The 14,393-nt window shown below is 37.2% G+C and overlaps 1 protein-coding gene across 2 annotated transcripts in view; it reads left to right on the forward strand.

The window, feature by feature from the left end:
- VAV3 (vav guanine nucleotide exchange factor 3) overlaps window positions 1–14,094 on the forward strand; it is a 162,577-nt gene extending 148,483 nt beyond the window's left edge. For both annotated transcript variants that reach the window (XM_032192464.1, XM_032192465.1), the window contains exons 26-27: window positions 9,361–9,512; window positions 11,374–14,094. In XM_032192464.1, the coding sequence (XP_032048355.1) occupies window positions 9,361–9,512; window positions 11,374–11,415 (194 nt within the window). In that variant the 3' untranslated portion in view covers window positions 11,416–14,094. The remainder of the gene's footprint in view (window positions 1–9,360; window positions 9,513–11,373) is intronic.
- The last annotated feature ends 299 nt before the right edge of the window (window positions 14,095–14,393 follow it).

Genomic DNA, 14,393 nt, shown 5'->3' on the forward strand with positions numbered 1-14,393 from the left:
AGTATCTGTGACAATTTCTAATCCTTACAAAAGGATTTAAATAAATCAGTCTTGTAGTGCAGCTGTATGAACTAGGATCTCAATAACACCACAAATTTTGTAGATAAACCCACCCCTATTAGATTTACCGTATCATAATTACTTTTATGCTTTCCCTTTAACATTAGATGTTTATTTACAGGCCTGTGTGCTTCTAAAAGTAAATGAACTACTGTACAACGTAAATAGCAATTAAAAAGTTTTGAAATTTAGAAGTAAATTTAAGAGATTTACAATGCACATGGTATCCTTTTTTCTAACACGTTACATCTTAAGTGGAAGCTGGCTTGATTCCTAGAATACATGCAAGTTCAGTGTTAATGATAAGAATTACCACATGGCCCACCTCTGGAAAATATATACCATTTCTGTCGAAGAGCAAATATTGCAGTTCTGCAGACAGTGGCTGTAGCTTTGTACCATACTACATAATACCAGGGAAATAAGAATTGATGGTGATTTTAACAATACGAAGACTCTTGTGAAAGACCATAGAGTCCAGTCTAGTCTTAGTGATGATGAAGCTGGTGGAATTATTTTCATCTGCTGCGTTTGTAAGCTTTTGTTTACTTGCTTGCTTCTCTCTGTTCTATAACATTTCTGTAGCTTCAGAGATTTTCTTCCTCCCCTAATTAAAGTGAAGATAATTTAGGATAGGTAATTGTAAGAAACCATTGTGTCTCTGTGCATTTCATTTACTCTGTCTCTGTATCCTAATTCCTCTTTATTCCTTTTGTTTCTGTTTTCTTTCACTGCTTCCTAGGAGTTCTGTCTGTTTTCTCCCTGCTGTGCTGTGTCTCAGTATATATCTGTTCTTGGTGGATTTCTGTCCCATTTTTTTCTCCCTTTACCTTGCGATCTCTGTTTGCTTTTCTCTTCCTCTTGCCATCCCCTGTGCTTTCTTCATCCATTGCTGGCTCATAGCATTGAGGCTTTAAATGTTGAGACAATAAGCCTTGTCTGTTTTTTGTTTGCATTTGGTTGGTTGTTACTGAATGTGAGCAAAAACAGTTTTTTTTCCCTTTCTTAGACCAGTTAGCGTATATCTATATTGTCCACCAACTTACTACTCTGTAGAAGCATTAGCTCAATTGTTTCATGCTTCACAGGATTCAGTGGAATTGAACGTGGGATGCTCTCATTTTAGTCAAGGGGATGAAAAAGTGCATCTTTGCTACAGTAAATTTCAGCCATTTAATACTACAAAGCGTACTGATGAGGAAAGGCAGGTTTTCTCTTAAGCCAAACTGACCAAAAACCTCTCAGTTCTCAGACTTGTGTAAAACCTAATAGATGTCCACGGTTCTCTAGCCTACCTAGATTTACTCTGGATGACACTTCAATTAATGGATTTGACAGTTTTCTTTTAAGTGTCAGTGTGTCCCTGTAAATTTTTCTTAAAGCCAAATTTCCCTGATTAGCAGCCCATCTGTGAGTCATGTTGCTCAGTTTTACAACCATCCTGTTAGTTTTTACGAAGCTGATATTAAAATAACCATGTATTGAGGCGGTGTGAACCCTGCAGGACTGAAGTTGAAAAGGTGTTGATAAACTTCGGGATGCAGTTTTGTTTAAGGAAGGAAACAAGTCATAGGGCAGCAGTTGGACATTAGGGTTCACTTTGTTTTGGCCCTGAGTGTCAACCTCCACATGGATGTTTTCTTTGACCTCTTCCCATCTAATTGCAATGCAAAAAAAAACCCTAGCTGTTGAAAGTGAGAGGGGCACTTCCACATTTTTCGGATGGGTAATTACTCAATATTATACTTAACACATTTTAACAAGCATGAAGTTGAAGCTAATGAATGCCACGGGCTTCCTTGGCTTGAAGCTGAATTCAAGTGGGTTTTGGACTACACTATTCACGAGACAGTGTATCTGGATGTTTTAATGAGGACATGTTTTGAAAAGGCATCAGCTTATTCAAAGCAGCTGGTCTTTAGCATGTATAATTGACAGAATAAGTGGGAAAGTATTTCTGAAAAATATCAGATAAAGTACTGTAGGCTTTGGAGGAGTTGTATCATTTTCTGCAGATAAAGTCTTTGAGCTGTCCTGAAGCTGAATGGCCATAACAAATTAACTTCGCTTTCCAGAACAATGTGAGAAAGGATTTAATTTATTTTTGGCAATTGTCAAGTTTTTACTTGCTCACTGAAGGAAAGAATCAAGTGGCATTTCAGTTTATTTGTAATTTCTGATATGAATCCTAACAAATAACTTTGTAACATCATATATTTTCAAGGAATTTGCTTTTCCTTTTAGAATCTTTTTTAGAATCTTTGTTCTTAGAAAAAAAAAAAAAGTTTTCATTTTGTGGAAACAGCTAATTCTGCTTCCCATTTTAATTAGAAGTTCTTCTGGTCTTAGATAAGTCATCCACTCTATTCTGATACTTAATGCACACTTTTAATGTGGTTGTAAATGCTGTTAGACATTTCCTTTTCTCAATATAGAAATTCAAGTTAATTAAGATGACTTTTAATTTTTCAGTTCCAGGCTTTTCTAGGTGTACTATGATCTTTTTTTTTTTGTTTTTTTTTCTACACAGAAATGTTAATTCTTGCATTAGGTTTGAGGAGTGATTGACCTTTTAATGAAACGAAGGCAAACATGGAAAAGAACAGTTGACATTCCTTCTGCTAAAAGAGTTCTTGGCATTTTATTCTAATCTGCTGATGCAGAGCACAACTGAGAAATCTGCATCTTTGTGAAACTTAGTTTTAAATGTACCTAAATTATGATGCCAAATATTGAATGACTGTTTTTTATCAGCTGTAGACTAGGAAGGAGGTACATTAATTACATCATTCTATGTGTATTAAATGTGTAAATGTGACATCTGTTGAAAAAGTAAAGTAAAACAAATGTCACCTTAGACCATACACGGAGGCCAACACCAAAACTTTTACCAGTGACATAGGAAAAGGCTGGTTATCTGTAGAAGTCTTAAAGGAGTTCCTTGCCCACACAGGTTTAGTGGACTAGAATTTTGCAGAAAATCAAACTGTCAGTTATATCACAGAGAGAAGGTCTGAAAAATGAAGATGTGTATGGACAGGAAAGGACCAGCTACCCCCCCCCCGTGTAGTATCTAGCATGTAGTAATGTGATAGTTTTGCTCAGTGTCATCACGCTACTGTAGCAATAAGGCAGTTATCCTGAAGAATGGATGCACTGCTTGAGCAAAGGTGTCTTTTTGGTTTGCATAATGCATTTCCACACAGAGTTGTCACCTGGGGTTACTGGGTCCAGTATAAAGATGTTCCTCAGATAACCTCATGCGTTCTCAGATAATCCATTTAGTTTTAGAGGCAGAGAAAGGTTTGTTACTGTAAATGATCAGAAGGCAGTTTTTTAGTGTGCAAGAGGCCCTGAGGTATGTTTCTTTTGTATTTATTGCTTTCAGGTACTAACCCGTAGATTATGTACATGAAAATATATTTTAAATATTGGGTGTTATTTAAAGGCTAGACTATTTATCCAGTTGAGGACAGACTTTCCAAGTGCACAGCTGGGAGCAAATATCCCAACGTATTTAGGTTTTGCATGTTATACGATGATACGGATCTGCATTGCTTCTTCAAAGGAATGACAAAATGAGAGAACAGGGCAACAAAATATAGTTCCACTTGTGGCCATTTAACTCCATTTCAACTAGTTCTGCATTTAAAAATGTGGTGACAGGTCATCCTGGGTTTGTTGGCATTAGTGCACATACATCTCTAACGTTCACCCGTGGAAGCTGTTACAGTAGGGATGGTTTGCTGGCTCTGCCTGGTTCAAACTCAGGCCTGTTTCGTTTGCTTGAGGTTTTTCACCCAAGTATGGGAGAACTGCAAAAATGAGAAACCCTGTTTGGTCCTTAGACAGTACCATTGAGGAATTGCTATTGATCTTAATTGTTATTAGGGCAAAAGGCTTATTTTTTTTTCCACATGCATATTATTTAGACCCCATTTCAACTGTTGCATTGACTATATTCCTACTTACTTAAGGGCATGTGACTCCAGTCTTTTTGGGCTCAAGAGGAATTCTTTTATATGCATGAGTGTCTGCTTTTGTACTCTTACGAAGTGGGGCACAAAAAATTAAAAAGAAAAAAGTTATATTTGCAAGAGTCTGCAGTTTTAATTTGCTTCTCTGAAACCCTGAATGAGTGTCTTCTTTCTACCTTATTCTTTGAAAAATGCAATTGTTAAAAATTAAATCATAGATCCAAATTTTCTAGTTATTATAGTCAATTTCCTTCCAGACATCCTTAGTAGGGAACCTTAGTTTCCTTATTATCAATGAATTATATAGTTAAAAAGCTATTATTTAAATCTTGTGCCGATATTTCAATGTTCTTTTGCTTGTCTCTTTTTCTCTTTCTTTCTCTAAGCCCCCTCTTTGTTCTGTGGGTTTTCTTTTGTAACTCCTCCAGACTACAGCTTTGTTCCCCCTTCCTCCACTCCTTTCTGGTCAGGTACTGCTTTACTGCTTTTATATTCTGAATTTGTTTCTGTTTATTTCTGTGTGTCATGCGAGGGAAGGGACGAATTTAATATTTTAGTTCTTCCGAGTCCAAAACCACTGTTATTGCATGTCACTCCTGAAGTGAAACAAAAATCAAACTCTAAAACTTCTGAAAAAGTCTATGCTACAGTAAAGGAGTTTGAATAGCTGTTGCAAAGCTCACTAGTTGCGCCAGATTCAATCAGTGATCAATTAATTGACTATTAATTTGCTGTGTAACTGTGGCATTTATAAATTTTGTATTTTAATGTGTTGGTTCAGTTGCACAAATTTAAAAATTTCAGTGCTTGTAGGTAAATATTTTCGTCCCATCCCTGCAGCAAATCGTACTGCAGAACTGTTTTAGAGCATAGTAGTCTTTTTTTGTAGAAAGTGTTTTCTTTAAATTCTGCGTTAACACGGCTATTAATTTTATCCATCTGTTTCCAAATATTGTTTTCTTGATTCTTATTTAACCTTCTTTGGCTTTAAGAAATGCAAACATTTTAAAATGGGAGTGCATAGAAATGCTTGAATTAGTAGCAGTAGCAGCACTAGTCTCAATTAATGTACCAGAGCAATTATGACCTGTTCTGGTCTCTAAGACACAGTCTTCAAAGATGTGAACTGAACTGCTGGACAATTTGAATGGGATTTTGCTAGTGGGAAGGTAAATGCCTTTGAGGAACATCCAGCAGGAGGTACTTATATAATGTAGCAGCATTCACTCCCATTCCATGTCCTGCCTTCCATGTGCACAGGACAGAGGGACTGTGAGCTCTCCAAACCAGGACTGAGGCCAGCTCTTGCACTGGGAAAGGGAGGTGGCTGCCATGCACGAATCCAGATGCAGTTGTAATCAAAGTCTGGCTAGAAGATGTGAATTGGTGTGTTTTATTTCTGTCCCACCAAGGTGGTCTAAATTGCTTAGGGCTCTGAGGAGGATTCTCAAGGTGCTCTGTAGTTTCTAGAGGGAAGCCCATGTAGGTGGCAGCTCAGGAGTAGAGTGGTTAGTGTGTTTAGTTGTGTTGGCAGTGCCTCTAGCGAGCCCTCCGTTGATTCATGCCAGGCTCTTCAGTCACAGTGTCCTTTGCTGCTTTGAATGTTTTGGCTCTCAGGCTCACTGTTCTTTGAGTTCGTTTCTTCAGTTCCTATCTGTAAGGATGTGTCCTTATATTATAGTTCTTTCTGGAGGACAGATACTTACTCCCTTGCAGTAGTCACAGCATTGACTGAGAATTCAGGCTGTAAGGCACTCTTCCAGTTAACATTTATTTACGTAAAGGGACACATCTGGAGAAAAGATGAATGGAAAGCTGTTTTGGCAGAGCTCTTTATCCTATGGTCATAATATTCAGCTAGAATGTCTGAAGCTCTTGAGTCCTATTTTAGTCACAAAGGAGTTAAGTTTTGGTACTTTATTGCAGGTGAGTACTGCGAGCATGTGGCAATCACCTTCAGGGCCAGGATAAAAGATGACCTGTCTCTCCTTCAGTTGCATGATGCTTAATCACAAAGGCACTCTTACTGGGTCTGTGTTCCATGGAGTGGGGGGGAAGTCGTGAATTGGCCCACAATGACAGACCAGCAATCAAGAAATCAAGGCTCGGGGTTACTTTGAGCCTATCACACAATCCTGTATATTCCCACATATGATTTCAACAAATACTAATATTTCTTTTTTCCCCTATGAAAAACGACTTGTTTGGAAAATTCATAAATAACTAAAAATAAGTCAGGATTCCATGTCTTGTATATCACAATGTGCTTCATGAAGTATTTCTTTACACAAGTGCAGAGTAATAAGGGAAAACACTAAGCAGTAATTCTTAATTTAAGCTTACATGTATATACCTGTTTGAGTGGTATTTCATGTTTTGATAGGCTACAATACTTTGTGTGTTCTTAGTAATGCTCTTAAAATACGCAAAAAAAAATGCTTACATTAAATAAATACTTTTTTTTATAATATATTTTTTTTCCCAAAAATGTATCTTCAGAACTGTCCTACTTCTGCTGAGATGTGGAAGTTGGTAGCACACAAGAAGAGTTTAGCTGGCTGTTGAGCAGTACTGGAGGTGCTGCCCATGCCTGCATAATAGAGCTGAGGTTTGGTTAAACAGTTCAAGAAAATGTACGTGGCTTCAAGGTGCATGGAAGCTAATAAAAAGAGCAACCCGTGGGTGCTATGGCAGTGACCCTTGTGGAATTTAAGCACAGGCAGAAATGTGAGCTAATCCCATGGAGCCTCTTCTGTTTGCATCTTAGTGGCTTCAACGTTGGACCAAGCTAGTATTAAAATTTGTTGGCAGCCCATCTATCTCATTGTCAGTGTGAAACTTGTCCAGAATGCTCCAGTGTGAGGCAAAGCTGACTGCATTTCCCTGTCTTCTCTTTCTGTTGTCTGAAGGGAAGGCTGGATTAAGCAAAACTGTATTTTTCCCATTACCTTTTATTCACTTCCCTTGGATTTCTCCCGTCTGTTTTCTATTCATTCTCCCAGTATCTCCCTCCTAATATACCAGGTCTTTTTTTTATTCCTCCTTCCTTGATAGTTTTTTTTTTTTTTCTTGGTATTTCTTTTTTTTTTTTCTTCACATTCTCCTGTTGGGTCCTTTCTTTCCATCAATTTCTGCTGCTAGTCCTTTCTCTCCTTCCTTATTCTCCCTGTACCCCCTTCCTGTACCTACTTCTGTACTTGACTCAGTGTTTCTACTCTTTCCAATCCATACGGGAGTCCTTTCTGCATGCTGTCTTCTCTCAAGATTTACCTAGGGACAGCTTGGATTGGGATTTCAGGACTTTCAAGTTTTTTTGTGCCTGTCACCAGAGAGATAGGGTTAATAGTTTTCCAAAAGAAACACTGGGACTTCTCCTGTATTCCCTAATTGACTGGCTTCCCTTCATATATTTCCTGTAACAAACATCTGTTATTTGAAATTCTAGATATTGGATTCTAAATTAATCTAAATTCTGCTACTTCCTGTCTGAAGGCTTTATGCTTTTGATTTTTCTTGCTTTTGTCATGTTTTCCTCGCTGGAGTCACAACTTGAAAAAGAGTTCTCCTCCTCCTTCTCCCCAGATCTGCCCTACTTTATCTTTCTACCCTAGTTCTCCTTGGTATTTTCCCTCTTCATTATTTGTCCACGCATTTCTTCCATCTGTCGTTTTTTCCTTCTGTGTTTTCCCAAATTTGTTCATCTTTGCCTCGTGTTACCTTCGTTCTTGCCCATTTTCCTCCTTTCTAGCACAAGTAGTGATACGCTGTTGCCCAGAATCACTCCCTGCTTCTGCAAATCTGACAGTGATGTTGCTGCGCTTGTAAATGGTTACCGACACTACAACCAGTAGCTCCTTTCTTATTTTCCTTTTCAAAACAATTTCTGCCTGTGCTGTGCCCTTTCCCTGCAAAATTGATTATTGAAATCCTGATAAGATATAGGACATAATATTGATGTCAGGATCTAAACAAATAATGTCTACAGCTGATTGCGTAGAGGGGAAAAAGTATGTTTGAACTTTAACACACCTAATACATGGCCTAGATTTTTACGATAGCTTCATGCTGTAAACATGAGCACTGTGAGAACTAGTTTCTTACTGGTATTTCCTGAGGACAACTGGGAAATTTTAAGAAATTGGAAAAGGTTCTGAGGGGGAAAAACCATGATTTTACGTATAGTATAATGAAGTTGTCCCTCGTGACTATACAAAAAATTATTTTGAAATCTTTTCAGATGGAAGCTGGCTTGTGCATATAAATTTCTACCTACAAAGGTGTGCAGTGGAAAACTGCAAAATAAAAGGCATTAATATATGTGTGTGTGTGTTTTTTATATATCAATCCTTTGGCCAAATATTCAAATGTTAAAGTGTGAGAGTAGTAGGTGTTTTTTCTAGGCTGATCATTATCTCCTAGCTGCCTCTGAGGAGGTTGAGGGGTTATTAGGACATTCTACAAGAGGGTAAAGATTTTGGCGGAGGATGTCTTCAGATGAGATTTTTTCTTCCCCTACGTTTGTTACTTTAAAATATTCTACAACTCTTTGTTGCTTAAAATATCTGTGCTTGACATTGGCAAAATCCTTACATACTGATGTAGGCTGAATAATGTTGGTAATAATTTCACTGAAACTTTGGAAAATTTTTACAAGCGTTGTTTTGTTCTTGAGAAATTTGTAGAGCAGATTCACTGGTGATTTACAGAATAAAGTCCTGAAAAGAGTGAGATTATATTAGCTGGTGTTCATGCAGGTTGTAACGAATGATCTATACAAATTCGCTGTGGACACTTTAATTTTTTTTTCTCATGCTGATGTTAACTTCCAATTTGATGTGCATTAATATTTAACTGGGGAATTGTTTCTGAAGGAACAGCACCTTATTCTGTTTTGCTTCATTAGAGGGGTGAATGTAAACCAACAGTAGCTGCTAATAATTCGTTTGGAAAGAAACTAGTGACAAGTAAAATATGTTGATGCATGTAACTGGCAGCACGTTTTATTATGAAACACAAAAATACAATAATTTCAAATGTATTTAGCAATTTGGGGGATGAAAGTTATTTTCTTACTGTTTATTAAATTTGATTTTTTTCTAATAATAGCAAACTATAACAAATCATTAATCCCTTCAACTTTTACCATTCACCGACAATGAAACCTTCTTGATATCTTTAGTGCAGATGCTTTCATATTTCCGTAAAGTTAATGTCAGTGTATGTTGTCATGAAATCATGGTCTTATATTTTACAGTAATGTTATTTACCTTATTTAGCTGTCAATTAACAAACCCTAATAATACCAACTTCTGTTTTGTTTCAGTGTTAAGCCCAAAGGTGATAGGCATTGCCATAGCCAGGTATGACTTCTGTGCACGAGACATGAGAGAGCTGTCCTTATTGAAAGGGGACGTTGTAAAAATTTATACAAAGATGAGTGCGAATGGCTGGTGGAGAGGTGAAGTAAATGGAAGGGTATGTTGTTTTTGTCTTATTTGTCTTATTTGTATTGCCTTCACTGGGGGTGATTTTGTAAAAAGGTGTGTTCCTATATTGTTGCACCTTGTGTATTTAAGAGACAAAAAAGGTTTGCATGTTCTCATCTGCTTCATAGTAGCCAGGCAGCACTCCTGCTAGCTAGCTTTCCCAGCATCTAAATTAATTGGTTATTTAATGTAACCTGCCAGGCTGAATATTTGGACAAGATTATATGGTTGGAAAATAACAAGGATTAATAGTACAGCTACTGCTGATTTTTCTTGAAATGTTGCACATGGATTTGGGGGAGGGGAGGTCAGAACCTCAGGATCTCTTTGAGTTCCTGGTGCTGGGAGTCTGGTTTGCAGTTTCGTGCAGGAGGATTGCCACCTCTTTACTAGACTATAATGCTGTGGAATCAGCCATGGATTTTTAAGAGGCTTCTGCTTTTGATCTCTTAAAAAGAAAAAAGAAAAAAGAAAGAAAAAAAAAAAGGTTCAGATTAAAAAAAGGTTCTGATTAAGTGGTGTATACATTCTAGTAGTGTTTTTTACAAAGTCACTTCATGCTGCACTCTGAGACTTACCTGGCTTTGAATGTATGGAAATAAGGTTTCAGTTCTGACCTACAAAGACTATATTGTTTCAATCTTATTGGATTGCTCCTTAATGCATATTAGTCAGGAGAATTCAGGGCTGCTGTTTACTTGTCTAAAGAGCTGAGAGGCAAGGTCAAGGAATGCCTTTTTTCTCTCCTGCTTTATAAGTGGACTGGAGGAAAGCGAACTGTATGGACACTGGAAATGAAAGTTGCAAGTTCAGTAGGAGAAGATGAGGGAGCATACGTCCAGATGTAGTGCTTTAAGCAATTTAGAGATTTTTTTTAAATGTCCGTGGAACTGGTTATGATCTTAAAGTGAAAACAGGCAAAAAGAAATAAGGAAGAGGAAGTGATCACCCCATATCCTTAATGTGTCAAAGAAAATGGAGCATCCTATTCCAATGTGGCTACCTGCTTCCTAAAATACACCCTGTTGTACACTAGAATTCCTTCTGATGGCTTTCACAGCCCGGCCTTGAGATTATAAGATGTAAGATCACTGCTGTAGATAGTTCAGTAATGTAGTCTCAAAAAATGCTTATGCAATCACTTGTTCCAGTTGTGTTCTAGGTTTGGTTTTGAGGTCTTTCACCAGTGTTAAATTAACTTAAGAATAAAGTCTGAATGAAAAAATGAAGTGAATAGATAAGACAATAATACGACATTGCTTCTCTGTATGTCTAATATAATCCTTATTTGACACATCATTAATTTCAGAATAGAGATAACTTTGTAAGTTATGAAGTGTAAAACAGTGATCTCTGCCTTCCGGTTCTGTTTAATCTAAAAGTCCCATTGTCAGCAGCGGGACCCAACTCCATGTAACGCAATGGAATCGGTCGCTATTTCCTTTGTAAGGTGATTCTCTGGACCTGGCCAAAGCCTGTGAAATACTTAACTTCCCATCTGCATGTTCTAATGGTAGCAGCATCCTGTCTATAGTAAAAGCTACTTCTGCTCTTGACTTTTCTAGCTGTTTTTTTCCTAAATGCATAGACCTACAATTTGGGCAAAGGTGTTTTTTTTCTTTTCTTTTTTTTTTTTTTTTTTTTTTTTTTCAAGTGAGGAGGCATTTAGTCTTGAAATCATCATATCTATAAGTTATTCTTTTAAAATGATTTTAGAATAATCAATCTAACTGTGGCAGGTCAGTCATGTTTAACTTAGTAATGTTATTCTTATGTTTACTGAACAGATCCATTCTTTTGCCTAGTTTGGCTATTAAAAAATGTATTTTGTTGTGCTTTTTTCTTTTTAGGTGGGCTGGTTTCCATCTACTTATGTTGAAGAGGACGAATGAATTAAATTTTCCTCTGCTGACCAGCAATTTCAGGGATTGTAAAATTTAATAACTTTAAAGTGTTACTGGTCTTGTTAAGTATTTAAGCAGCAGCGTTTTTGTCTGTCTGAACCTTCCAGTCTTAATGTTGGGATTTATAATGAAATTTGTGCTGACAGAACATTACCTTGCCCAGAGCTGTGCAAGAAACAACCTGACACTTTGCCATCACTGGGGATCAGTACAAAGTCCAACCTTCGCCTTCCCAGAAGATCTCTGGAAAACAAATTTCTTTATTCTTATTTCTCCCTGTAGTACACCATGAATACTAGCTGTGGCTGAATACTAGGTCTTTAGACCTTTAGAATAATAGACTTTAATAAGTCTATTTTCTTCTAGCTAACATCTGTGATGGTACAAGGAGACGAAGGCTTACTATTCCTTATCGCTGCATGCAGAAAACAGAGTTCAGTCATTCCAGTAGGCATAGACTTGTCTTGAAACATCAAACTACCTTACTTATCACCTTCTAAACAGTTTTACACTCAAAAACAAAAAACACCTGAAGGAAACAAATGTAGTGAATATGAATAGCATTCATGCATATATAATTATAACTGAATTCTTTGAGGCCCTGCCTAAATGTTCTAACAATTTGTTTAAAGAGAGCATTTTAAAAAGGAGTATCTACAAGGTGTTGCCTGAAAAATCAATGAAGCTGGAATTCTGGAATCTTTGTCTTATTCCAGCTGTTTTGTGTGTTTTTCATTTAAGCAGCTTACCGTAAAAGTGCAACCGACAAGATTCATTTTAAAGTTCTGAGCATTAGCATTAAATATTGTAGTGCAAGATCCTGTAGCAGGATATAATGATGCAAGATGATTTTACTATTCAAGAACAAAATTGTTTATTTTAATATCATGGTTGATTCAGTTAAACTTTTTGATGCTTCCAACTATAAATGTTGTTTTCATGGTTAGACAGGAGCTTCTGTTCCTAATTAGGAGATGGAGATGGACACCTTTTGTGCTCGTCCATGGTAACGCAGAGGGGACTCGCAGAGTAGTGTGCCTGTTCCTCTCTTGTCCCCTAGGATGTTAATGGCAATGCAGCGAGTGGTCTTGTTGCGGTATTGTGAATATCCCCCATGTATACAGAGCAGTTAGCTCGAAACATCAGGCCTCAAAGTGGTGTCTACCCCTTGGGTGAGGCAGTCATTTGAGGTATTTGTAGTGTTAGAAGGGCTGTAAATTAAAAGAAGTGTGAATGATGCCTTCAGATGTGCAATTTCTAATGTTTACGTAATTTCTAACCCAGTTTGAAAACTTCCGAGTAAGTAAAGCTCTTAAATATGTTTTTCTTCTAAGATGACATTGTCTAATCAAGGAAGTTAATTCATTCTGTTCCACATTCTCTTCATTTTTCCCTCTCCCCTTCTCACACAGGCATCGTGCAATTAGTGTGCACTGCACAATTGAACACTGCAAGTTTTCCCACTGTACAAGCAGCATTGTGTCCACTGTCCATCCACAGAACAGAATCCGTGCTAGTATGTGTTTTAGATTCCTGGGCTGCCCCCAGTGTTCCCTGCTTCTTTCTGGCCTCCTTCTGGCCATCACGAAGAACCAAGCACAGCACAAAGGATGACAGAAATCCCCTCCTCTCTGCAACCATCTAATCCATGTGCTACACCTAGCATACACTGCTGTGACCAGGTGTAAGTGAGGATCTGCAAATTAGAAATCTTCCACTTGTGAGATTCAGCCTTGCCGGTGAAACTCTGCTCTTAACTTTTCAAGGATTTACCTCAAAATTATGTAAACTGTGATTATGATAATTACTTGATGGAACAATTCAGAGCATTTGTAAATATGTACATTGTGCACAAAACATTTTGTAAATTATCTGTACAGCAGTGTAGTCTAGGGTATACTCTTTGATCATGTTTTGCCATACAGTTTTATTGTCTGTTGTGAGCCTGATCCTATATTCCTTAAGTAGACAAAACTGATCTTTCACAGTTTTGTCTGCTCAAAGGGTAGAGGAATAGGCTCTAGATCTGTGAAGTGTTCAGTGCTTTGCTGTTGTATAGTCCTGAGAAGAGGCAGTTTAATTCAGTGAGTTAAAAAATACATCAGTCATTTTTGACAGCTTGATTTTAGAATTATTTTGAGTAGTCTCTTCATCCTAAAGTTGCTGTAAAGCTTCTAAGCAATTTGTGAATCCAGTAATCGGCCTAGGAGAAGAATGAAAGCCATAGCTCAACTTACTTTTGTGGCATAAATCTACACATTGTCTGTGTTTAATGCCCTGTGTTAATTGAGTTAATGCTGCAACTTAAACTGTATTTTGAGTACCAAAGACTTCCTAAATACTCTGGAGTGTCTCTTTCATGTGCTGCTTTTGCTTGTATGGAGGTTTTGTTGTCATGCAACGATGGAGTTACAGTACTTTGTAATATTTTGTAAATATGTTAAATATAATAAACTGGTTAATTTTTTGTTTAATGTTATGTGTCAAAATATGAAGTTGGCTAGTATGAAGGTTGCTCTTGGTTTGTCAAACTTCTTCCTTATTGTGAGTGAAGGCTGATAATGTTTTGGTTTCTCAGATCTGTATAATCCCTGTTTGACTATAAGACTGAGGTTTTTGGGAGCTTTTTGTAGTTGGAATAATTTGTCTTTTGCCACATCCAGGCAAGTGGTGGTTTTTGTTTGTGTGTTAGTTCTAGAGAACACCATGCAATCAGTCATATACTATTGATCTTATCTGTCGAAGATGGTAACTTGTAGTCGTTGAGGAAAAAAATGGTTGTAAAAAGTTTTCTTTTTCTGTCGTGTTTCATAGGAGTGTCCTTCCTCATCCACCTTCTGCTTCGTCTCTTTGTCATATGTAAATTATCGTACAAATTCAGGTTGAATTGAGCTAAAATCTCAAAATACAGTATGTCTAATTTCATGGGCTACCTGATAGTATTTTCATGGCGTAACCCATTCATA

Source organism: Aythya fuligula, chromosome 8 (assembly GCF_009819795.1).
Source record: "Aythya fuligula isolate bAytFul2 chromosome 8, bAytFul2.pri, whole genome shotgun sequence".
NCBI lineage: Eukaryota > Metazoa > Chordata > Aves > Anseriformes > Anatidae > Aythya > Aythya fuligula.